Consider the following 25,506-nt stretch of genomic DNA (forward strand, 5'->3'; position numbering starts at 1 on the left):
GGCCGGGACTCCCACCAACTATAAAAACGGTTCTCCGGCGACCGCCGGTCCGTCTGCGTGACACTCGTTATGGAGCTCCTGCGACCCCTGCCCGCCGGACTCCAGCCTCCGACCGGTTCCTCCTCCACATCTCCGCATCCAAAGCGCGACGAACTTCAGGCTTCGTCATTGCCTTCGTGCTCCTCCTCCTCCTCCTCCTCCTCTTCCTCCGCGTCTTCCTCTTCGGCTTCTCAGCATCGACCGGAAGCGATTCCGGAGGAGAAGCCGGTGGTCTCCCCTGGTAGAGTTTACGTGGCGGTCGGAAAGACCGCGGACAAGGCGGCGTGCTTGCTCAGATGGACCTTCCTGCAGTTCCCAAGCCGCGAGGTCACTCTCCTTCACGTCCATCGGCCGTCGAGCACGATCCCGACGCTGCGTATGTCTCTGCTCGGCGCGTCGTTGCTTCTTTTCTTTCTCTTTCCTCTTTTTTTTTTTTGGCTTCTTTTCAGATCTTATTTTGATAACTAGAGGATTTTTAAAATCTGGTGAACAGAAAAGTGATCGGTGAAGGAATTGCGTGCTCCTTTTTGCTGTTTTCTTCTTTTAGAACTTCTAAGTTTCGATACGATTTTTTGTGGTGATTGGTGAAGATAAGCTGAACGCGAGAATTTACGGTTTCTCGCGGAGACGTCGAAGTGATCAGATTTTTTTTTTCCTGAATCGTCTTTTTTCTTGCTGTATTTTCCTTTGTGCCGGAATGCATGATTTCCCCTGTTTACGGATATGGCGACTGTTGAGTGTTGCTCTGATGCTCTTCTGTTTGAAGCGTATTTGTGGTTTAAGTGTTTATCTTCTTTTTCTTTTATTTTTCCATTCTCTTTCTATTTACGGCGACGAAGAATAATCACTATATTTATTCATTTTCCTACTCCTTCCAAGCGCGGGATAACCCCAAGGAGTTGTGGGTTTTTTTTTTCTACCGAGCAAAGACCCCATCGACAACAGGTTTTCTATGGGCGGGGCATTTTCAGGGGGTAGCCCTTTCCTTTTTTTTTTCCTTTTTGGATTATATGGCTTCGCATTCAGAAAGAGGTCAAATATTCAATAGCTGGGGCAGAAGAGAGAGTCGCTTGGTGTTACGAAAAAAATTATTCTTTACTTGTTCAATATTCGTCTTTACGCGGTAGGTTCTCTTGTCATAATCTATTTCAGGCATTTTTCATTTTTTTTATTTTGTTTTAAATCTTTTAATTTATTCTCTACTTCATGCAAAATTGTGGAATCTTTTCCAATTTTCTTGCATGGTTTTTTTTTCTGCATTTTCCGTCCATTTTTTTAATGGTTTTCATTGTTAATACAAGATTTCCTTCATGGGCGTAAAGACTTTCTCGATTAGATTTGGGCCAACTGTCTGGAAGCATATTTATCTCTTCGTCTTCCTTAATCACGTTCATTACCCTCATCCAGTACCGCAAAGCTGATGAAAGATTATGACCTTTCAGGTTCTTTGTCTAAGCAGTTTTTAATTTTGAATTGTTTTATGGACGCACTTTTGTTCTCCTTCTCTTCCGTCCTTTCAGGTTCTCATAACAGTATATTAACATGACTAAGAAAATATTTCCTTATGTATAATTTGCTTATTCTATTACTGCTAACTACCGAGCGTGTTTTCACATTTTCTATAAGCTTCTAACCTTATTTAGATTTCCTTATTTATGTGGGGAGAAAGATCCTTTGCATTAGAATATCTGACTTTATCCTTTGTTTCATGCTTCTTGGTCTTCCATGAGTACGTTTGGCCTTAGCACTTCTTCCACGACATGCACACATTTGCCCATATGGTTATCATGGTTATGGACTTAGCACTTATGACATTAATTTTGGTTAGGCTTATCATCCTAGTCTTCATATATTTGGGGTTATTTTCATAATTATCTTATGCAAATGTGTGTTTGCTACATTATTTTACAAGTCTTGACCTGCATTTGAGTTTTAATTTCATTATTGGCTGCATGCTTTTGCTTTTACCATGTGTAGCATTGCACGTTATGTATATTATAAGCACAGTAGCACTTATTTTCTTATGTTTCATATTGCATTTTAAGGATTTGCTTTTTGTTTCTAAATCTCGAGAAGAAGCCCAGCAATTCATACATGTTTCATCAGAATTTGGAAAATTAAATATTTTATTTATTGATTATGAAAATTTTCGGGTTGTCTATTATAGTGGGTAAACTTCCTGCAAGCCAAGCAAGTCCAGAGGCACTCTTAGCATACAGGATAGAAGAAAAGGAGGAAATGAAGAAAACCCTCTGCAATTATTTGAATATCTGCAGAAGAGCCAAGGTGAATGGCCTAGATTTCTGCTGTTTTTGTTATAAACATCTGTATTGTTACCATGTAGGCATCTACTCTTTGTTATTCAGTTTACTTACAATAAGTCAGCTGTGCTGATAACCTTCCTATAGAGCTTACCTAATTTGAGAATTGCCTTTCTTTTCCAAATTCTTTTCATGCAAAAGTTCAATATGCTAGGAAGCATATCTCCTGTAACAGGAAACCAGTGAACATGCATTTGATAACAGACAGCATATATTGATATGTTTGCTTCTTTCTGGAATGTTGCAGTCCAACATCTTTTATAAACTGATTTTTTCATTTTCTGATAGAAAGCAGGGGTTTGGCAGACCCTACAGATTACGCTAACAGATTGCACTGTGTAATGAACACTTGACGCTCTTCAACTTGAGGGCCCAGTCCAGCCCCTTAATCAGCTGGGTGAAACTCTTGTTGGTGCCAGATATTAATGATAATTCAGATTTCATAATTTCTCATGCATTACCACAGTTTCAATCTCCCAAATCTTGCTGAAAATGGTTTTGATTATCAGATTGCATGTGAATCTTTGTTCATGGCATGTGAAAGCATGATTATGTATTTGAGTTTATCTTTCAATTACTTGATGAGAAAAATGTTTGGGTGTAAAATTTGTTTAGTAGGTTAATCTGAAGCATGATGGGATAAACTTATAAAGTTTGTTAGTACTGAGGATATCATTCTTTTTTTGTATATCTTTTGATCAATATGAGTGTCTGCTGGTCATTATTGGATGGGGAAACTTTCGTTACAATCTATTGTGTGTGATCAACAACTTTCTTGAGTAGTGGCGAACTTAGGTTTTAATTTTTTTTCTGTTTTCTTTCTTTTCTCTGCTTCTTCATTGTTAGTGTGTTACAATGCTAATTGCTTTGCAGGTGAAAGCCACTGCAGTCGTCATTGAAGCAACACAGGTTCAGTTTGGTCTAGTAGATATGGTGGTTCATTATGGTATCAGGACGCTTATAATGGGAGCAGCTTCTGAGAGGTATGATCCGCTTTCAACAGCTTTGAGATAATTATAGCAAATGTTGGCATCATATAGTAACTAGACTGCAAATGTTTTATCTTGAAAAGCATGATATCTTCTGATGTTTTACTAGATCAGTAATCAAATTTGTGTGCGTAGAGGTGTGCAAGAATGGTTGGCTTTATTAGCTGCTGTTACATTTTCTTGCAGTTGCTTGAAAGCGAATAGCTCTAGCAAAGCACAATATGCTGTCAAGAATGCCCCTCTTTTCTGTGAGATTTGGTTCATATGCAAAGGGAAAAGCATCCGGACAAGAAAAGCAACTCAAGTTTTTGAACCAGCTCAATCCATTGATCCTGAAGGAAGTACAAAAGGAGAAAGATTGAGATCAAGGTCATTGCCATGTCAGAAAGAAATGATTGAGTTTAATCCACGTTATACACAATCCAACTCTTGCAAATCAGAACCAAGTATTGGCATCACAAGTGAAGCGTGCGGCAACAATTTGAGTTATTTAAAACCAGTGAAGAAAGTCATAGAAAAAATTGATTCATTCCTTGTGCGGTCTTCATATTTTTCATCTCATACTTCACACACTTCAGGTTCTAATTGTGTAAGTGGTCGAGAATCGAAGTCCATAATATCCTACTTTTTTCCTCACCATCTCTGATCTTTGAACAATTTTATTGCAGGAAGAATATATAGAACTTGAGCTTCTGACTGGTACAATTATAGAAGCAAAAACTGAAGCAGCGAAATCTAGCAATGATGCCCTTAGTGAGGTATGTTTTCTCATATTTTTCCACATTAGGATGGCTATGGAAAGTAACAAATTTCCATGTGCTTTTCCAGGAAAGGAAAATTGAAGTGAACCATGCAAAGGAGAAGGAGCTACAAGAAGCAGAAGACAAGCTAAGAAAAACAGAATTTGAACTTGGAAAACTCTTGAAACAACGTGAAGAGATCACTGGAGAGATGCAGAAGGCAAAGAGAGTAATAGCCTCTCTAGACAGCCAAACTGGTGACTCAAAACCGCTACTAGGTGAGACAACTGGGAAGCTGGCATCATTGCAGGTGTCTCTGGCTGATCTTAGACGTCAAATAAACAGTGTCAGGAAATTGAGAGATGAAACCATACAGAAAATCCAACTTTGGCATGATTCTGGTGATTTTGATGGATCATTTTCCCCACAGGCAAATGATTTTTCAGAATACACTCTTCTTGATATTCAGACAGCAACATGCAGCTTCTCAGAGAGTTTCAAGCTTGGTCAAGGAGGGCATGGCTGTGTCTACAAAGGCGAGATCTCTGGAAGAACAGTGGCCATCAAGAATTTTCATCCTGAGGACATGTACAGCATATTAGAATTCCAACAAGAGGTAAACCTTTTTCCTGGTCGATAAGCATATAAATGTGTTATATAACAATCGTGATTTACCTTTTCTCATGACTTGAAGTTAACTTGAGGTATTTATAATTTTCCAGCCTCAAGTCTCAAGGTGCAATTTCTTTGGTTATTGATTACAGCTTCCATGTAGTGTTGATTACATCATTACAGTTTCTTTGTTGTTGTGAATGTTCTTGTGATTGTATAGCAACTACTTTTTGCATCGACTAAATTAACAGTACCTCAAAAACTTGGGTTAATCATGCCCTTGAATTAATATATTCAACACAAATTATCAAATATAGTCTTGCCATGTCACTTATGTCACTATGTGACATGCACACAAACAGGCTTCCTTACACAAGTCTACTTTGCTGAGGCTGGCATAATTATATGGCTCTTTTAGTTCATATGCACAAGCATGCACGCAAACACAACCTTGCTGCACCAGCACCCAAGTTTTTCTTGAAAAAATGCCACTTCTGCACCTACACGTGCACTCATGTGACAGCATATCACCTGTGCCCTATTTCTGACTTCAAGAAAGGAACTATCTAAGTGTAGTGAAGAGTAATAGATTTTGCATCGCATGGGTTTATGATGTTTATCAATGTCATGGTACTCTTCAAACTTCAGTTCAACTTGGTCCATCAGGTTGGATTTACATTTACTCCTTTTCCTTCTCTATTGCAGGAAAAAAGGGACGATAATGTAACGAAAAGAATCATTTGCTATCCTATGTGAATCTTTGTCCTGCTTTCTATGTTTTCTGCTGAGGATGAGAATCATACTTAATTCAGTGTTTTAATTATGACACGGTCATGCATTATCTAACTGTAATCAAGTCTGAACAAGTTGTGTTGGAAAGAGTTCTTGATGATGTCAAAGTTTTAACCCAACCTTCTTTAGTTTTAACTCAACAAACTTATTGTGGTTGACTTTTGACTGAGGTTCCATATTTTCAGTTTCAATGTTCCTCGTTGATACGTCATCTACACAAATACATGTTCTCGTTAATAAGTGAAAAAACTCGATAAAAATGTGAGAACTTTATTTTGCTTTCTTTTTTTGGCTGAAAGCAATTGTTCTTGGCACAGAGACTTTGACTCTGAGGGAAAATCCAATTTAATCTTACTGAAGTAGCATCATATGTGCCTAATTTGACCGTTTCTCTGATTTTGTGAAAATGATTGGGTATGCTAAGGACTTTCTAGGTCTACGCTTTATGTGCTTCTTTTTCTAATATCTTATCATTATGCTGCAGGTTAAGGTTCTTAGTAAGATTCGCCACCCAAACCTATTGATACTCTTGGGAGCCTGCCCTGAGGCTCTGTCTCTTGTCTATGAATACATGCCTAAAGGGAGTCTTCAACGGTATTTAACCCACTCCTTGAACACAACACCATTGACATGGAGAATAAGGACTAAAATTGCTTCTCAAATTGCCTCTGCACTTCTGTTCCTCCATTCATCGAAGCCTGAGAAGATAGTTCATGGTGACCTCAAACCTGAAAACATTCTTCTCAAGTCTGATTTCACATGCAAGATTGGGGACTTTGGCATTTCTCGTCTCTTACCAGAACAAAATTCAGAGTCCAGGATCATCTTCCAGAACACTGAACCTAAATGTTCATTTGCTTATATGGATCCAGAGACTCAGAGGACTGGAAGTCCTACCCCAGAATCAGATGTGTACGCATTTGGGATTGTGGTTCTACAGCTGGTCACTGGCAGGCAACCTCAGGGATTGGCAAGAAAAGTTCGTCATGCATCAGCTTGCGGGAAGTTGGAGGAATTTCTTGATGTGTCAGCAGGTGAATGGCCTATGAGATCAGCAACAAGAATGATAGAGCTGGGCCTCAGATGCTGTGAGCTGAATAGACGGGACAGGTTGAAGCTGTCCCCAGAGGTGGTACAGGAGTTGGAAAAGATGGTTTAAGAAGATATGCTAACCACGAACTATCCATCCATTTGCTCCACATTAAAGGATTGCTTGCTCGCATTCTTTTATGAAGGCATATATTTTACCACAGCAGATGGCACACCATTTCAGGTGCTTCATTTTAGAAACTCTGTCTAGTTTGCAAATGTGTAAATAGTCCTGCTGTCATCCTTTCCAAGTGGTAATCTCAGGGTTATTTGAATAATCAGATATTTGAATAATCAGAGATATATTCATTAAAGTATACACATTGAGTAGCTTTGTGGAGGGGAAAGGTGACTCAGGTATTTGTCTGATAGCCAGCATCACCCTGGTGCCTGTGTTACAAACCTTTGTTTGGTGCCATAGTTGCTCTGGCGGCAGTGGAGATTGTTGAAGCATTTCTTTGGATCCATTCTGGATCATTCATATTAAACAGGAGGACATTCTGATACGAAGCTATAATGTCCAGCTTCAGGTTCTCCACACATCGACAGCGTATCTGAGTAGGTTATCCATTAATTAGAGAATTATAGGAATTTCTTGTTGCGTGTACATCTCCCAGTTCATGTGCATATGTAAATGTTATAAATATTTGTTTGTTTTATGTAAGCATTGTTGGCGTTGATGATGCCTTGATTTCTGCGCCATTATGGCAAATGTTGTGACTCTTGCTTTGGATGACCGGATCCCCTTATGGGCAGTTTTATGAAATCCTTTATTTTCAGACCTTCGCAAGTCAACATGATGGCCAGCAGAAACCCGAAATTGCCAGAGAAGTCGCTTTATTTTGAGACGTCAAGTAGCTTTTCTGGTGTCTTATATTTTTTCCGTTATTTCATGTCTATTTAATATTTATTAAATATTGCTTTTTCTTCAACATATAACGTTAAGAATGGAGAAGTAAGGGGAAATGGAAAAAATTGTGAAAAATTCATATATTTTGAAATATCATTAAATGGAAATATCATGTTATTGCTAAAATATTTGTGCGCTTTTTTTCATTTCTAATAAATTTAAATATGTTTAGTAGGAAACTCAAAATTTCATAATTTTGTAATTAACTTTTTGCGTCGTTTAGGTTTTTGTGTACTCGATACTTTTCCAAAAGAGAAAAATTTATATGTTTTACATTTGTTAGGTATGCAATTAAAAACCTTAAGGTTTCTTTGGATGGAAGCGAAAAAAAGGTTTAAAAATTTGATGACAATGGCTATCGCGGAAAATTTGTCATTTGCGGACTTGTAGTAGGTTTTCATACCAAGTGATGAAGCATCAAACTTTGTACCGAGAGCCAAGTCCTCTATCAAGTCCGTGTGGTGGCGCGAACCATTTCCCGATCTGTGCCTCTCATTCTTGTTGAGGGACGATGATATTCTTTTTATGCGTTGTTCCAATTTTATCAGATGTCTCGAAGAGACAAGAAGTAGGCACGTCTCGAAAGAGTTGAGCTTGATCAAACTTGTCCCATGAATTTGATTAATTTATGTACTGATTCACGCTCAAGCTTGAAGTTGTAAGTGTGATATAACGATCACCAGATTGTTCAAGCATAATTGAATTTTGAAACCTTAAGCTAACCTTCTTTGCTCATGATTAAAATATAAATTTAAGACGTTAATTGGCTTAATAAGTGAAAGTATATGTATATTAGTGAGTTTTATGCAAAAAAAAAAAAAACATGAATGGAGCTCTAGGCATACACTGACATAGACAAGCAGCTCATTAATAGCTCGTTCAAGCTAAGTTTAGTCAAATACAACTTGCTCATGCTTGGCTCGCCAATCCTAGCGAACGGATTCATGTCCAGTTCATTAACTTGTTGAACCGAGTTGAGACAAGCTAAAATGATCCAAGCCAAGAACTACTTGTTCGTTTGATTATCAGCCCGGACAAAGCGAGCAAAAAATTCTGCTGGCAGCACTACTAAATTTTGGCATAGGCTAGTCTGAACCCAAATCTGAAGTCAATTTAATATGGCAGATCTGAACCCAAATCTGAATCTTATGTATTATGACTAGCAAGAAAGATGTTAGAAAAAATCCCCGTAAAGGCAAAAGGAAAACAAGATTGAAATCAAATCTAATTTGGATCTTAATGCAGACCCAACATGATTTGTTGCTTCAAGTGGGGACCTAATTTCAGATAAATTTTGCATTATTAGATTGGAACTGATATAAATGCCAAGTTCGGTTGGATCGCGTCCATCATCCAAAGAGGCCGATCCACTTGTTATCGTTACTCTCCAGAACTACCTTTCCCTTCCGATCGCAGCCCTGTCGAGGAAAAAACTTGGTTTTCCAACGTGGCAACAGCCAAGATATATGGCTTGATTTTTAGGTTCGATTCCGGTTCCCCACAATTTTCCCTGGCATAGGAGAAGTGGGATCAGAAGTAGGCGGGGCTCTCCCTTCTCCCTCTCTCTCTCTCTCGCACATTGGCGTTCACTGGCAGGAAGAGGAGATGGGAAGGCTGGCTGTGGCGGTGGTGGTAGCACTGTGGGCTGTCCCTTTCTCCTTTATGGTCAATCGCATCGTCCCTGAGCCTTACATGGTCTGTAATCTCTCTCGCTCTCACTCTCTGTGCCTCTCCTTGTCTCTGTCTCTCTCTCATTCTCATTCTTTTGTGCCTGCAGGACGAGGTGTTTCACGTGCCACAAGCCCAAGAATACTGCAGATTCAATTTTAGGAGTTGGAATTCCATGATCACGACTCCTCCTGGCCTGTAAGGGTCGTCTCTCAAACCTCTATTTCTGCAAATATGTCACGTCTTTCTATTTATGGTTCTTAATGGAGCTACATTGCAACAAATCCTCTTGAATTGAAGTTGGCCTTAGGTGTAACAGGACTCCCAGTTACTGCTCGCGATCGAATACTGAGGTGCTCCCCGCCGGGCTCCAGTTCTGCCACCCATTCCGCTAAGAGGGGTCGTATAAGACCTTGTTGGGATGTCAAAAGTGGGAATTGTGTCACTTTCTAGTTCCAGTTCCGGAGCTACTGCCAGTGTCTGTCTATAAAGAAAGCGATGTCTTGGTACCCTTCCCCTGGGGCCCCCATCCATTTGCATCCTCTATCTGTCCTTAAGGTTTTGATCTTGCGATCAAATTGGTTTTGTGTCTCAAGCATATATCATCACCGGCTGACCGAGTCGGTCTTTCAGTCCCTTCCTCTCTGTCGCTCGTTTTGAGGCTGTTGCTTTCCCACGTTGGGAAGTTACTTCTATGGGAAGAGATGTTCTCGATTCAACATTTAATTAGATTTCACTTTTCGGTTTTGATTTGTGGTAGAAGGACCGGCGAATTAGTTGGTGATGATGGTTTTTTCTGATAGACTTTCACGCGTCAGTGATGGACCGGAACTCGTCGTATGTATTAGAAAGGAGAAAGCCAGAACTTGGTTAAATTCTGTAATGGATTAAGGTTCTGGGGACCTTTTTGAAGAACTAAATTACATGTTTGCACTAGGTTTGCACGCCTAATTGCGTGGTTAGTTTGTAAAATTAACGGAATGTGAAAGTATGAGGTGTTCATGTTTTATTCTTGCCATTGTTACCTGATTTGCGCAATGCATTTGGAACAATGTTAAACCGTTGATTCTCTTCCGGTCCTCGAAAATTTGTTATATTGTCTGCGTTCTGCAACAGAATACTGATGATGTAGATTTTCTATTAAAATTTTACCAACCCGTGGATACATTTGTGGTGTTTTAGGGACCAAAAGGTTCAGGAATTCATGCACATAGTAGTTGACATTCTAGTTTGGTAGCCGTCTTATGTGTTGTTATATGAGCGTAAGCTAATAAAATGTATGAGCGTAAGACACATTCTACAAACCCAACCTTTGGAAAGTTGGGTGCGACGTGTACCTAAATGAGGATAGATTTTTGAATATCTGCATTGGCTGCACTTACCACGGCTGATCATGGGATTTTTCTAGTCAGAGTTGCATCCAAAACCTTTTAGGTAATCAGTGTGGGAGTGTGCTTGAAGGCGTAATGACTAGCTAGTGAGATAGATGTACACTAGATTAGTGTCTATTTCTTTGCTTGAAAACATGATTTAGTAATGACGTGTGATGTCCCTTTAGCTGTAGATATTCATCTTTTGGTTTTGGTGAATGTTGCTAATATGCAAGCAAATTATAATTTATTATATATTTATTTACTTACCGTGTTGGATCTCCAAGTTCAAATAAGTGACTTTGATATGACGTGATTGGTTTATTATGTTGTTGATGTGAACGTATGAAAACTGTTGCAGGTATTGCTTGTCACTTGGACATATTGCTACTATATTTCCAGGCTTCTGGTGGACTGGAGCAGTTTCATCATATTCAGAGTTATGTTCAGCTGCAGTTCTTCGTTCCATCAATTGCGCATTGGCAGTAATTTGTGCTGTGCTATTCTATGACATAGTTGTGCACACAAGGCCAGGTCTTAATCAAGGGAGAGCAACTTTATTTGCTGTGGTTTTAGCCTTATACCCTCTTCACTGGTTCTTCACTTATCTTTACTACACAGACATAGCTTCCACAACCGCAGTAATGGCCATGTATCTATCTTGTTTGAAGAGATCATATTGGTTAAGCGCACTGGTAGGTGTAATAGGTTAATCTGTTGAAATTTAATGAAAAAAAAGTTCTCTTGCTAAATATTATTAGTGTTCTTTGACATGATGCTATCATGGTACAATCAGGCCCTTAACCTGTGGCTGTAAGCCTGTAACTACTGACCCATCACACCATATTCTGGGGTTGGTTTTAGGGCATAAAGTTCTGACTTACACTCCTAAAATTTCTGCAAAAACAGTGTTAAAGGAAGAAGAGAGTTAAACAAAGAGAATGAGTGCATCAGCAGGTTGAGAGCAAAATGGAGAACCTTTCGCTTACTGATTATATGTTTGGATAATTTTGAACTCATAAACTGTCACTTCTCCATCTTTTCTGCAGCTTTATCTCTGTTTCCTGTTTGATATGGTACTAAGCTAAGTCACACAGACTCTTCTATTTTACTGCCGCACCCGAGTTGCGTCGAGTCGGGTGCGCACCGGACATAGGTGCGACTTCGACTCGCACCCGAGCCCAGTCACCGTGAGTCGGATGCGGTCAGCCGCACCAGACTATATTTTTCCATTTATGACATGCACCCGACTCGCATCAAACTCGAGTCGGGTGTGGTCAACCCACGTCCGGTCTAAATGTGTCCCATTTTTTGGTATTATTGTTGTATACATTTTAGTATTTTATTTTAGATGCTTGTTCAGTTGTTCTTGAATCGACTATAAAAATTTCAAAGTTCAACTAACAAATATATATTGTCAGTCATGTACATATGCAGCCGTGCATATATACTTTCCAACTGATATAGTGATATATTGTCATGTTATAAACTTATAATATATAATATAAGCTTTTTTATATATGCATTATGCAGCCGACTAACTGTGGTTCGTGTTGTTCTTTTGAAGTTTTAATTTCAAATTTTCAATTTCTGCTTCTATGATTCTATCAATTTTTTATGTTTTATGTTACACTGTTAGTATGTCATATTACTAAATTGCTATATATAATATATATAATATATTATATATAATATATGTTGTTCTGATATTTTCCTATGCAATACAATTATGCAAGTATGTTATATACATTAATAACTAAATAGTAATGATAATATATACATTCTTATTCTGTTATATATATAATAAATTAATAATAATAATAATAATAATAATAATAATAATAAAATACCTTTGCCGCACCTAAATTTTTTTGGGATGTGCCGCTCCGGCACCCGCACCCGCACCACGTACTCATGTGACATAGGTACTAAGCTTCTGGGTTGATGTACCTTGAAGACCAAAGGGCCGAAAGGCATGAAAGTTTGATGCTTTTGTCATTCAGTTTGTTCAGATGTCTTACTTTTCTTAGAGGATTCATGATAAGCCCTTTGGAACAATAAAAGGTATACCTGTTGAATTTTGTTTTAGTTGCATGTCATCATCTTATTTGTTTAATTTATGGTTCTAGTTGGTGGAGTTCAGTTGCAATTGCATCTACAGGAACTTCTTGGGAAGGAAGGATAGAACTAGTACCAATCAAATATTTCTAAAATTTCACCACTGAAAACTGCTTTTCATGTCCATTTTCTTCGAGAATTTCTTTCCCTTTCTGTTGCATGTCATCCATATTTTTTTTCACCTGAAACAGCAGAAAGGCCTCCGGAACTGCATTCAGGTGTGGAAAAGGAAAAAGAAGCTACCTTAGGATATGAAGTCACATAGAAAAGTTTTAGTTGCCTTCTTAGAAAATTGTTAAATATTAGATTTTTTTCTTTTACGTTTCATTTTCTTTTACAGCTAGGTGGAATTGCTATAACTATTCGCCAAACGAACGTGATATGGATGTTGTTTGTTGCATGTCTTGGGACTATTGATTATGTGGGGCTTCTGAAAGGGAATGGACCTAGACCATCAATTGGTTCCACTTCTTCAGTTAACAAAAATGAGGAACTGGCTAATGTAAAGAATGCATCAGTAAGCAGCAATTTGAGAAAACGAAGGAAGGGAAACTTCACATATGCTGCTGCAGGTTCTTGCTTGATGTATGGAAATTCAAGTCAAGCTCCAGGGTCTGGTTTGTAACTTTTATATTTCTACAATTCCCATTTCTTATACCTAAAAGCTTTCTCCTTTTTAAAGTTTGTGTGGAAAATAGAATTACCGTAAGACTTGAGTCTTGTGCTCCTCATCACTTGTACCAATACTGGCCACAAGATGAAAATTGAGAAGACATCTGTTGGCAGTATTTTTTATTCATTTATCTTAACAAATGGTGATTTATTCTCCAAGATTAGTTCTGTAGTCACTTTGTTCTCCCTCAGTTGGTTGAAAGATAAATTTCTCTTATATTTTTTGAATTCAATAGCGTTGTACTTCAGGTTTTCCTTGATGCTTAATATGTTAACTTTCCTGTCCTGATTTCTGCTTTTATTTCAAAATTAGTGCCGTTATGATTCTGAGGCCAAAATGTGGGACTGTAAAAAACTAAGAATAGATGTGACAATAAGAGGTCCCAAAAGTCGCACACACTACTTCCCTTGACAAATTGTTAAATTATTTATTGGTCTTCTGTAAAAGCAGGCAACAGAAGTAAACTGACCTTAATACTTCTAAATTGAAATACATACACAGTGCCATTGTGTACCTATTCAAGCCTGCATCTGCATATGTTCACATACTCTAGCAAGTAATTTGAGTAGTCCTACATGGAATCCTATCAAAATACATATGCACATAGACATGTAAATGTGAGTGTATGGCTGTATGCATGTGTGCTTGACAATACACATACTACCCTAAAATGAATGATGACTTCCAGTCAATAAAAATATTGCTAAGATGTCTGTTTCTTTTAGTACTGAAGCATGAGTCTTTCCTTTCCTTGTTCATCTGCCTGTGATTTGCTTTACTTATCTGTCGTTGTTTAGGAAGATAAAATTTTTGCTTTCTTTGTGTTTCTAACTTTTGTTGTTTAATGGCCTTATATGGCAGGGTTCCTTGATGAAGTCCGCACTATCATTTGTAGACTCTGGTACCTGAAGTTTGAGATACTAATTTCATTCCTCCTGTATCTTATTGTCTTCTTGACATTTGTTGCTTTTGTTCTATGGAATGGAGGCATTGTTCTTGGTATGTAATTCCTAAAACCTTATGTTCTTCCTTGTCTTTATTTTACACAAATTGTAGTCTATTTTCTCATTTGTTTTCTAACTTCTGCCAATTTCAAAACATACAGGTGCAAAGGATGCTCATGTAGTTTCGCCACACCTCATGCAGATACTATATTTTGGATTGGTCTCTGCTGCTGCCATGGGTTCAACACATTTCAGTCTGGGCCAAGTTCTGGCTATTTACGAATTTTTCTCAAAGAGAAAATTATCTAGTTTCCTAGTTCTGTTTTTGGGGCTTATCTCGGTGCATTTTTTCAGGTAAAATGCATTACGTTTTGAATTTTTTTGGTAATTTGTATTAATCTGAGCCCAACGTTGAAATAGCAAATGGAAGGATTTGCACTTCTCTCTGTGCTCATTTAGTGATGGAGTCCACTTGTGCTCATTGGTTTCCTCATACCTGGTAGCTTACCACCTCTGAGGTGCAATGGCAAGTTGTGTTACGACAACTTCTTGGATATTGCTACGCTTCATGATTCTTCTACTCTTGCACTTCTTTCCTCCTAATTTTCATATCCTTGTTTTCCTGCATTTTCCATTTGCTTTTATTGTAGCTCCAACAACTAAGTTCATGAAATTCATGTGTGCAGTATAGCACATCCCTATCTTCTTGCAGATAACCGGCATTATCCATTTTATATATGGAGGAAAATTATTCAAGTACACTGGTTGATGAAATACCTTCTGGTGCCATTTTATGTTTACTCATGGTTTTCCATCTTCAATGTCCTAGGTTCGTACTTAACTTGATAGTGATGCAGTTTCCCAGGAAATTCAATTCGTCACTGTTTTTATTTTTTTGATACAGGAAAATCACAAAAGACAATCTGCATCCTGTTGTATTTCTTTGCTTGTGCAGCAGTTCTCATACCCACACCACTGATCGAGTTCAGATATTACACCATCCCATTTTATTTCTTGGTCTTCCAATCTCCTATAGGTGACAACAAAAGCTGGTATATCATGGGTTTGCAATATGTTGTGGTCAACTTGTTCACAATTTGGATGTTCTTGTTCCAGCCTTTTCATTGGGATCATGAACCTGGAATCCAAAGGTTCATGTGGTAGGGATTAGAATCCTTTTAGTTACACAGGTTTCATCAACCAAGGAAAATCACATTTCTTATGGGAAGGCATCAAACCAGAACATGATACACGGGCTTCATAGGACAGGAAAAGTGCCTGCGTCTTTGGTGATTCGGCTGAGACTCCATGTCATGCTCCTTTTCAGGGAACTTGGAATCTGCGTTCTTTATTTGGAATTTCATTTTCTGGTCCCCAATTCAGGCTCCATCTGAAAGAATGCTGTAATTATTAGAGCTCCATCCTGGCGTTCGTAGCTTATTGTCATCTTGGAGGTTGGCAATCAAATGCTGTTTATTTTACTAAACACTGTCATGCTGTTCATTTACTAAATACTGAATCATCAGCTCACAATGTTGACCAGTAAATTCTTCCATGTTCTCCAGATCGTGGAAAATTGGCTCCCTGTTGACTAGCAAAGCAATTGAGATGCATTCTTTGGTTGCAAAATCTTTTCTTTATTATTGATATTTGATTAGAGGGGCTTGATATTTATCTGTAACAATGGCAATTACTTTTGCGCAAGAGTGAGTGTACGCCAATCCCACCAGTCAATGGGGCCTTGCGTGTGGTTACCACATTCTAATGCTTCTGGATTCTCACATAACAATAGCCCACCAGAGTTTCTGCTGCATGTAGTATGCATCTCTATGACAATATTGAAAACATTGAACTTGGAGACTTTTGCCTTCATGTGGGGTGCATGTCACCCATGGCACTGGCTGAATATATTAGGGGTAGGCATGACCTTGACATGCATTGGGATTATTAAGTTGTATTAAGATTTTGATAATCCTAAAACAATATATTGCATGTCAGGATATCCACAAAGTAGTTACTGGTGAGCCATCGATCTGCAACAAGGGAAACACGGAAAATGAAGTCTTTCGAAAGCGATACGAATCTTTACCAGCTACTAGCTGACACTTTTGAAGAACTACGTATAAAACATTATCCCTCTTTGGTTCCTCCTTCCTTTTTTCTCTTTTGTTGTTGATCCATTTTTTTTCTCTTTTCCGTTCATAACTTGGGAAGCCACTAACAGGATGGCTACCGATGAATCATGACTTCAAACCATTCTCCATGGACGCCATAATTACTGTGCCCATGCATTCAATAAGAAAAGAGGCACTCAGTAGTTAGGGTTCCCTAGATTGTTAGAAATCATGATCCAATATGTATTAATCTGAACTCTAAGATGACATTCGTACAGCCCAAAATTTGTGTTTATAAGTTTTTTAGAAAAAAATGAATTACAGAATATCCCGTGTTCATGGTTGGAAAACCTCAGCAACCTTTTTTTTGAAAAAAAAATCCATTCGACAACTGTCACAGTAAAATTTCAGGTTCAAGAGTTCAAGAATGACATTTCTTTCTTCTCTCCATGGAGAAATAATAAACTCTCCCTTCTCTATTACGCATTAGAAAGCAAGTCAACCTCACAGCCCTTCTTCCTAACTACGCTGCTTCATAAGGCTACATTGAATCATAAAACATACAAATTAATTTGAAGTTATCATTCAATAACTATTAATTAGTGAGAATTACTTTTCGTTTGATGAAGTTGGTTGGCAATTTTTACAATAAAAGTATCTATGTCAGATTTATGGGGGGACAACAAGACAGAAATAAGAGAGTGGTTGGAAACAGCAATTGCAAGATGATAAATATGATGATAATTTTCATGGAGGCCACTCCAGTACTTACTAGCGGCGTGGAACCTTTTCTTTTTCTTTGCCTTTTATGCAGAAGAAAAAGCATTTTTCTTTCTTCGAAATGCAAACTAGATCGATTCCTGTCGGTTTATCCCGAGAGCACCTCATGTTTCAAGTATAAATATCCGTCAAATATTTTAAATGTTCCCAGTCTTATTGTTTTTCTAAGCAGTTGAATTCATCGAAGCATGAGTAAGGCAAAATATTTTTTTACTGCTGCTGTCAATGTTGGCATTTGGGAACGAAGTCTACGAGACCCTTTCAAAAGAAAGCTTTCTTCCGCACCATCAATTGATTTCCCGTGTAGCTTTAATTTTCTTTTACGTCCAAGACTTAACCAATTGCTGTAACTTTTTAAATATCTAGTACAAAACACAACTTTCAATCATTGGTTTTTTCTTCTTTTTGCCGCTCTTCAGGTTCCTTTACTTTTTCTTTTTCACTTCATGTTGCTCATTTCAATTCAAATAAAAGCGGACGCAGTGGGTACTGACTACTGTGAAAGCGAGCCAGTAATTCGACATCTGGAAATGAAAACTACATTTTGTCACTTCGGCTTGTCTGATATTGATTTCTGTTTCAACTATTATCTCTAAGGAAAAGGACAACCATCTCTCTATCACTCTCTCTTTCCCTCTGTCACACAAAGAAGAAGTCTATCTATAATATATCCAATAAAGATTAAATTTACATGGCAAAATCTACCATCCCTCCTAGCATCTAGTTTTCTATACAAAAGTCTGAAGCTTTCCTGAAGAAAACCTGTGTTGTGTCAAGAGGCAAACGCTGCAAAGGGAGAGTGGCTTAATGAAGAAAATTGGAACATCACCAACAATTAACTAAGCAAGCATTTCTAAGCTCCTGCGCTGAAGCTTCTATTGAACCTTGCTCCTTCTGAAGCTCAAAACATGATAGACATGTAAGCTTGAAGAATTCAACCAGAAGCACTGTTTCTAGCCTTTTGAACATGAAGAATACTTCTTCCCAAGTATATGAAAGCTTGAAACAGGTCAGCCTGAAGCCACTGTTTCTAGCATTTGTACAAGAACAGTACTTCCTAGCGTGAGTATCAAAATCCCACAAAGAAATTGAAAAGAAACTAAGCCTCTAGTGATGCAAACACACAGAGATTGCATATATAAACGCCCACCAATATTTAGAGATCTGTTCATTGTGTTCTTGAAGAGAGCAGACTAACCCTGCCCTGCACTTCAAGTTGACTGAATGGATGAATGCTACCCACCGGTGATGGAGAATCTGAGTGCATAAAATCTTCTTCCTTAACACCCAAAAGTGGCTGCGACTCTTTCCTCGGATCCCAATCATCATCGTGGTCTTCTGGTTTCAAACTCTTGGAGGAGACAATTCCGTTCGTCTTTATGATCATTAAGGTTTCATTCTCTTCATTCTTCTTCATGGAATTCGATTCATCTGTTCGTTCCTTCAGAAACCTGCTGCTAACTTCATGACTGTTGGTACTAGATACAGGGGACTCTGAATCTGCAGAAAAGTCAGAGCTTGATCTGCATTTACTGATCTCTGTGGAACTCGTGTCCGTCGAGTACGCTAAATCTTCTTGCTCCGGATAGTCATCACACTGAGAATTACACCGTGCAATTGACTTATTATATTTTCCTAATGTTTGTGCTGGTGAATTTGATGATCTAAGAGAGAAACTCCCAAATCCTTGAATCTCCCTTGTCAGCTTCCGTGCTCTTTGGCGCTCTTCTTTGAGAAGGTCTCCCTGATCAAGAAACTTCTGTATCATCTCAGATTTCTTTCTAACAGAAAGGCCCCAGTTGAATCTGCAATTCAGAAAAAAATTGTTAGCGGTTGAAAACTTCAAATTTCGTAAAAAAAAAAAAATATCAGAGTAGAATGGAGGTGCATTATTACCCTTTCTCATCAATATACTGAAAATTCCCACACTCTTTTATAACTTGTTTGTCACCCTGAAATTCTAGACAAACACTCTCTGGTCCATGGGTAAGAAGGTGCTCCAGAAGTACCAAAGCTTGATAAGACCGTCTCCAATTTTTCCTATCAAATTTTTCCAACCTGCAGGGATGGTTAAAAACAAGGACTTTGAATTACTCAAATTGAGGGACTGAAGCAATGAAATAGAGAGAAGAAGCTTGAACCAAAATTTCTCCTGCCTAATATACATTACTCTGTTCCTTTCCAACCATCTAATCCAAAAAATACTGCGTAGCGCAGATCAGTAAGGTGGAGAAAATATACTGTTGAATTTTTTTTTTAAGAAAAAGTAAAAACAAAAATTAAACGGATCTCGTACGAAAAATAAGAGAAAGAGAATCCTAATTTCATCTAAATTATGATCAAGAAAGCTCATTCAGAAGTGAGAATATATCAATTTTGGATTATTAAAACGCCAAACTGGTTGTTGATTCCGAACCTAACGAGGCCAAACCTTCTTAATGTTGATAGGAATTGAGAAGTGTTTGCATTGAAATATTACATTAAAATACAGTAGTTATTCGAGATTAACAGAACAGCTTCTCCTCCTCTAAGCACCCAAATCTAACCATTCAGATCAATTAGGAAAACATGACAACAAAAACAAAAAGAAGAAAGGCCACAACCTAGAAGAATGTTTTCCAAGAATAATTTGTTATAAGGAAGACAAGCTAAAAATGCCTTCAAGAAACAAAATAACTAGAACGATATATATCAATCATGTAGGCATACTTCTACTATGAAACAAGTCAACGAGAAAAATATAATACGAAAAATCATATTCATAGAAGGAAAAAAACCACCTCTTATGCAAGACTTCCACAATTCTCCAGTAGTCACCAATTTCAAAGGCTGCTTTTGATATCATACTCATCGTCCTCGCATCGGGTACCCATGGATTACCATTTGTCGCTTCTTCTGTCATTCTTTTGAAACCCCATAATTGAAACAAAGAAGAAAATTTTGAAGAAAATCAGACAGTCATCTATTGAGTGAACAATACGAAACCAAAATTAATAACTACACAAATTCGAACACCCAAGTTCTAGATCAGCAACATGAATCCAATATAACGATAATAAGAAAGAAAAACGAGCCATCGAGATTGGAGCATACAACTCCGCAGGGGTCACGTCGGTCAAGGCCAACCGAGCGCTTCTGAGCTTATCTCTGAGAAAGAAGGAAGCCTGCTTCTTCATCTCGCTAAGGAAAGGGGTGCCCATATTGCTGTTGCTAACAACTGGCATCTCTGAAGAATAAGAAGAAGAGGGTGCTGGAGGAAAACACCCCGGAGGTCAGATTTTTTCTGCAACTACTCTACTAATGACGAAACCCAGTAAATCTCTCTCTCTCTCTCTCTCTCTCTCTCTCTCTCTCTCTCTGTGGGTGTGTTTTGATCTTAGTGATCCGGTGAAGAATACAGAGGTGGATCCATGGAAGAAAACGCCATCAGAAGGCTTGGAAGTTCTCGCCAGTCAATTCATGTGGGGAAAGAGAGAGAGAGAGATGGAGAGATCACCCGTTGCTTTCGAATTTAGAAAAACTAACCGTTTCAAAGACTGATTCTGAGTCAACCACGAACCAAATGACTTAAATGCGCCTCACAGTTTGGTCAAGGACAGGAACGAGCCGTTTGTTACCTCATCTCCAATTCAATCCACTGAATCTTTCACTTGGGTTTCAAGATCCAGGGTTTGGATCCAGGAGTTCAAGAGCCAAGACCTGACCTAGTATCAGATCTAACCCACTTGCTTTGCAACCCTAGTGAAAACCTGGATCCAATCTAAATTAAAAGATTTTGTCCCAAAACCCGTTTGATTAGACCGCATTCCAAATTTTATTTGAATTATGTCATCAGACCCGAGCCTTACGCCCAATGAGGAGTAGGAATGTAAGTGGTTCGGGTTCAGGAAGATCTGATTTTAAGAGAGCTTAATTTGACTGGACTCTACGCAACTGGTTTCAGATTTGAACACGGATTTAGACTTTATTAAAACCGGATTCAGATATGACAAGTAAGTGGATCAAAATTTCATCAATCTGAAATTACATCCCTTATCTGAATCTTCCAAGTAATAAGATTAAAATTTCATTTCCAATCTGACTAAATGAAATGTAAATCAAGGTATATCCAGTCCGATCACATACATATTTTTTATGAAAAAAATAGAAAATTTCAAACCATTAGTCTGATGGTCAAAATCGGAAAACTTAAATGTAAAAGAAAATATAAAAATAAAAATCTGGTATCAAAAAATTGGAAAAAAAAAAGTCAAAACATGAAAAATGAAAAAAAAAGGAGAAAAAACTCTTTAACGCATTAAACACGGCTTCTTTTAATGGGCTATATAGGTCCCATGCCTTAGCTAGATCGATGAAAACTAGTAAGACAGACACTGTTATTAGTCCAAGACCTAGTGGTGGAGGCACATATAAGCTGATGTGAGCAATTGCCCGACCTCACCACATGCAAATTGCTTCATTTACATATTTGATACTTGGTTACCTTTTACTTATTTCCTCAAATCTAATATAGATGTCATCAAAGCTTATAAAATATTAGTGCCGGGTTGTTAGAAATTTCTAGCTCAGCTATTACATGGACCCAGGGGCCATCAGAGGCCTTATGATCCATTGATTCAGTGGGTCAGGGCGAATGGGGGCGGAGCTTGGCCTAACCTAGAGATGCCATTGACTTTGGCAACTAGGATCTTTTTTAGACGCGTACTGCCGTTATTAATTTTTGGAAACTTGGTGGAATCTGCAAATGCTTTTACGTGTTAGTGCATTTGTATATTTGTGTTCTATTCTACCCAAAATTTCTGGGACTTCACCAATGCACACCCATGTACAAAACACAACCCATAAGAAACTTTATCGAGTGTTCTTATCTACCATAGAACAACTTTATTTGTGTAATATCATTTATTGATTGTCATCCCTTTTGTTTAATGTATTTTCTTAGCTCATAGGCGACAATATATATATATATATATATATATATAGAGAGAGAGAGAGAGAGAGTAACATCTGGTGCTGAAAGTATGTGGGACAAGTTTTCTATAACAAATTAATTGATAACTCTGGTAAAATATTTAAAGGAATAAATCAACGGCAAAACATCATTATCACCAGCAATATCATACAAGTAATGCAGTTTGACCTTAAACAATGCAATAGATATTATATATATCTCTCTCTCAAATGTGTGACAATTATATACGCAAATATATGTTATTTCATAACCAAATGGGCTGTAAATTGTTACAGAGAAAACCGGCCCTAGCTGTTACGCAAACAGTCGCTTTTCGAATTTCGTGAGCATCAACTCGATATAAAAGGGGATGTGAGATGTCAAAGGATTAGATTTGGAGATATGACCCATCATAACCATACATTTACATACAAGGAAAGAAAAGTCATCTCGAATCAAAAAATAGAATTTACAATGTGAATCCGACTCAAATCTAGTTTTTATATTTATATCAGAATCCAAATTTTGAACTGAATTTTGCCAATTTTTAGCATTAAATATCGAATACTTGTCTAAAAATAAGTTGGATTTCTGATCCGATTTTTTAATCAAATATTAAATTCTTTTTCATATCTGATTTTTTAGAATCGATTAGTCGGATATCTGATTGAAATGAGATATATTGACAAACCCAACAAGCCTAAAAAAGGTCATGTGTCTCAAGGAGTCACATATACACATATATAGGTGCATCTAAAACATTTCAAGGGTCCAATCATGTCCAAGATTCAGCAAAATACATAGAATATATCTACCACAAAAATCAAACTCTTAAACACTACCCTTTGTGGTCGGTCCTGACCCGGCCCGTTTAATAGATGGGCCACGCAAGTCTGGCGATTTATGTGATTGACAACCGAGCGGGGACAATCCATGTTATAAGCACACGATGATGAGGCTGGTAATAAATGACCGACTCTTATTGGTAGGGGCGGACAGAACTTTCTTTTGGGGGGCCGAATGATCAAGTGACCTATAAGGCAAATATATATATATATATACACACACGTATTCCCACACGTATTCCCACTGCTCGAAAAGTTGAGGTCTGATTAATTTTTCATCTTTCTAATTGGTTTGAAAAAAATATTTTTATATCTAAACAACATGAAATATTCAAATCAGTAGGTTGAAGTTAAGCTTGATTACAAAGCCGAAACCAATTCCTAATAGTTTGGCAAAGAAAAATGAATCTGGCTATTCCTTATTCAAATGTGTACCTGTCTAATTTCTGGAGTGCAGAAAAGGTAATGCCAAAAAGTGGACAAATATTACGTGAAGTGCCTATTCATTTTCTTTCTTTAATTCTTCCAACTGATTTTTTACCAATTTCATTATTGAAGATTGCTTTCTTGCTGACCAACTTAATTTTTTTTCCTGAAATTAGTAGTCTATTTATTTACCAAATTCTTGAAGAAATTGATTCTTCTTCTCTTTTCTTGGGGATGAGAAGTTAGTTCAGCTGTACTTAGTGTGCATGTGATAATGTCTCAAATAATGGCAAAGTAGCTTTCCAAGCTTTAGTCGACTTTAGAGAGCCTTAGCTTCTAATTACAGGTAAACCTTACGTTAAATTCTTTTTTTCTTCTCCCCAACGATCCTTTACATATATTGAAGCATGAATATTGATCAAGATTAGCATTCATCTTCATGTTGATCGTGGCCGTTCACTCTTTTGTCTCTCACACTGTCTCACTATTTGTTTTTCTCTTTTCTCTCTCCTCCTTCTTTCCCCTTTCACAAATATCTTCCCCTCAATCGATAATTCTAAGGGAGAAGACGCCTTGAAAAAACCAGCAGTGGCATAGTGCCAGTCTTTAAAAAATTATTTATTTTTAAATAAATATCTTAAATATTTATCCTAACTACCCCTTTAACTATTTTTAAAGCAAATTTTTGTGGCTCACCGGCATTGATATTAGATTAGTTTTACTTTCCCGGTACACACACTTTTTGGATCATGTCAAGCGACATTCAAATCACATTTTCCTAAGTGCATTGAGCAGAACTTTTTTCAGAATAATTGCTATGTGTCATACATTTTCATATGCAACAGAAAATCTCATCCTTTTTTGCATATGTCATTGCAGTTTGCTTTGATACAAGTGTTTTACATCCTTTGTTGCAAGATTGATGCCAACAAGCACATTTTTGTTTCATTGCTGAAGTCTTTCGCCACAAACAACTAGATGCGTATGCCCCAAGACCGGGCGTAGCATAGTGGTTGGGCCAGAGACTGTGTAGAAGGCGAATCACCGATTCGAGTCCCGCGTGTCCCACTTTCATGTACCATAAACAGTGGGACGGTAATAATCTAGTTGAGGTCACTCGGTAGAACTCTCAGGTCCTCAGACCCGGAAGATGCACACCCAGCCTTGACCATGTCTCACAGGACTCCGACAGCATTTTGCTTGTGGTATAAGCCATAATTAACATCATGGCCAATAAATTAGCACATTTATATCATTCAAGTGACTTTAAATTTTCTCTCGACTTAAATGCTTATATTATTGTACAATTGATGAAGGGCGTGAAAACCTTTAAAGCCGGAACACATTTTTCAAGCACAACATAAATTCTGTTGGTGGGTTATGTTCTTTCCATTTAGAAAAAGTCTATAAATTTTAAGATGTGTTATGGTGCCTTTCACTTCAATTCACCCTTTTATTTTGGGGGGCAAAGCAAAGTTCTTCCACAATGCTTCACTTTCAACTCATTGTGGTAGGACCGACCACTCTTTTGCAAAAGGTTTGGGATATTGCACAATGAATGTTTTTGTAAGAAAGTCAACAAGTTTTCTTTCGGAGCATCTTTTCTTTTTCAACACTGTGATGTATGTACATACGATTTTTCTGTTGCAAAGATGAAGCTGGATTGCTATGATCAATGCAAGGCTTGTTGAAAATGCAGAGCCAAACATTTAGCTGCATTCATAGCCATAATGTCTGTGACTTGAAGACCAAGCTTTTTGTTTACTTAAACGAGAAGGAAAAAGGAAAAAAACTTCCAAACTTCAATTTACTCTGTCCTCCATCAAGAGGTGGCGAGCCCAGTTGGTTCATAACCTTCATGGCCCAGTTATATCCCACTAAGTTCATGGCCAATTGAAAATTTGTTAACTATATGAAAAAAAAAAAAAAAAAAATTGGCTCTTCAAAATTAGGATGACTTTGGGATAAATGGCGGTCAAGTTAGTGGATCGACTCAGCTGGCCCTGTCAAGAGGCTTTCTCTCGAGCAATTTACGTTAATTTTCTTAAAGCTACAATAGAATGGGTAAGATCATTTGCTTGTCTTTCGTACACACTTAATCTGTTATGTAGAACACGTCTAAAAT

The 25,506-nt window shown here is 37.8% G+C and overlaps 3 protein-coding genes across 4 annotated transcripts; 2 read left to right on the plus strand and 1 right to left on the minus strand.

The window, feature by feature from the left end:
* Positions 1 to 67: 67 nt before the first annotated feature.
* On the plus strand, positions 68 to 7,265 carry LOC116255128 (U-box domain-containing protein 33-like). 2 transcript variants are annotated; one of them, XM_031630887.2, is made up of 7 exons: positions 68 to 415; positions 2,207 to 2,325; positions 3,234 to 3,343; positions 3,536 to 3,938; positions 4,018 to 4,107; positions 4,178 to 4,705; positions 5,978 to 7,265. In XM_031630887.2, exons 1-7 carry the CDS (start codon positions 70 to 72, stop codon positions 6,650 to 6,652), a joined length of 2,271 nt encoding a protein of 756 aa, XP_031486747.1. In that variant the 5' UTR covers positions 68 to 69; the 3' UTR covers positions 6,653 to 7,265. The 2 variants fall into 2 exon arrangements, with proteins under 2 accessions (XP_031486747.1, XP_049933662.1); XM_050077705.1 differs by having other exon boundaries at positions 198 to 366.
* Positions 7,266 to 8,999: 1,734 nt separating this feature from the next.
* LOC116254944 (dol-P-Glc:Glc(2)Man(9)GlcNAc(2)-PP-Dol alpha-1,2-glucosyltransferase) lies at positions 9,000 to 15,894 on the plus strand. The gene is made up of 8 exons (XM_031630614.2): positions 9,000 to 9,187; positions 9,270 to 9,358; positions 10,892 to 11,225; positions 12,989 to 13,265; positions 14,183 to 14,320; positions 14,427 to 14,619; positions 14,952 to 15,094; positions 15,170 to 15,894. Exons 1-8 carry the CDS (start codon positions 9,098 to 9,100, stop codon positions 15,427 to 15,429), a joined length of 1,524 nt encoding a protein of 507 aa, XP_031486474.1. The 5' UTR covers positions 9,000 to 9,097; the 3' UTR covers positions 15,430 to 15,894.
* Positions 15,895 to 17,796: 1,902 nt separating this feature from the next.
* LOC116255320 (uncharacterized) lies at positions 17,797 to 20,640 on the minus strand. The gene is made up of 4 exons (XM_031631124.2): positions 20,253 to 20,640; positions 19,940 to 20,062; positions 19,056 to 19,217; positions 17,797 to 18,964 (listed from the first exon to the last, which is right to left on the minus strand). The coding sequence occupies exons 1-4, from the start codon at positions 20,381 to 20,383 to the stop codon at positions 18,328 to 18,330; spliced, it is 1,053 nt and encodes a 350-aa protein (XP_031486984.1). The 5' UTR covers positions 20,384 to 20,640; the 3' UTR covers positions 17,797 to 18,327.
* Positions 20,641 to 25,506: the final 4,866 nt, after the last annotated feature.

Source organism: Nymphaea colorata, chromosome 5 (assembly GCF_008831285.2).
Source record: "Nymphaea colorata isolate Beijing-Zhang1983 chromosome 5, ASM883128v2, whole genome shotgun sequence".
Taxonomy (NCBI): Eukaryota; Viridiplantae; Streptophyta; class Magnoliopsida; order Nymphaeales; family Nymphaeaceae; genus Nymphaea; species Nymphaea colorata.

Bases quoted from the DNA above. Each gene is read 5' to 3' on its own strand.
- LOC116255128 (XM_031630887.2), top strand. From the start codon at position 70: ATGGAGCTCCTGCGACCCCTGCCCGCCGGACTCCAGCCTCCGACCGGT. The intron at 3,344-3,535 runs GTATGATCCGCT...ATTTTCTTGCAG, and splicing joins ATGGGAGCAGCTTCTGAGAG to TTGCTTGAAAGCGAATAGCT. The intron at 3,939-4,017 runs GTAAGTGGTCGA...ATTTTATTGCAG, and splicing joins ACACTTCAGGTTCTAATTGT to GAAGAATATATAGAACTTGA.
- LOC116254944 (XM_031630614.2), top strand. From the start codon at position 9,098: ATGGGAAGGCTGGCTGTGGCGGTGGTGGTAGCACTGTGGGCTGTCCCT. The intron at 9,188-9,269 runs GTCTGTAATCTC...TTGTGCCTGCAG, and splicing joins TCGTCCCTGAGCCTTACATG to GACGAGGTGTTTCACGTGCC. The intron at 14,321-14,426 runs GTATGTAATTCC...CAAAACATACAG, and splicing joins GAATGGAGGCATTGTTCTTG to GTGCAAAGGATGCTCATGTA.
- LOC116255320 (XM_031631124.2), bottom strand. From the start codon at position 20,383: ATGCCAGTTGTTAGCAACAGCAATATGGGCACCCCTTTCCTTAGCGAG. The intron at 19,218-19,939 runs GTGGTTTTTTTC...CCATCCCTGCAG, and splicing joins GTGGAAGTCTTGCATAAGAG to GTTGGAAAAATTTGATAGGA. The intron at 18,965-19,055 runs GTAATAATGCAC...TCTGAATTGCAG, and splicing joins CAGTATATTGATGAGAAAGG to ATTCAACTGGGGCCTTTCTG.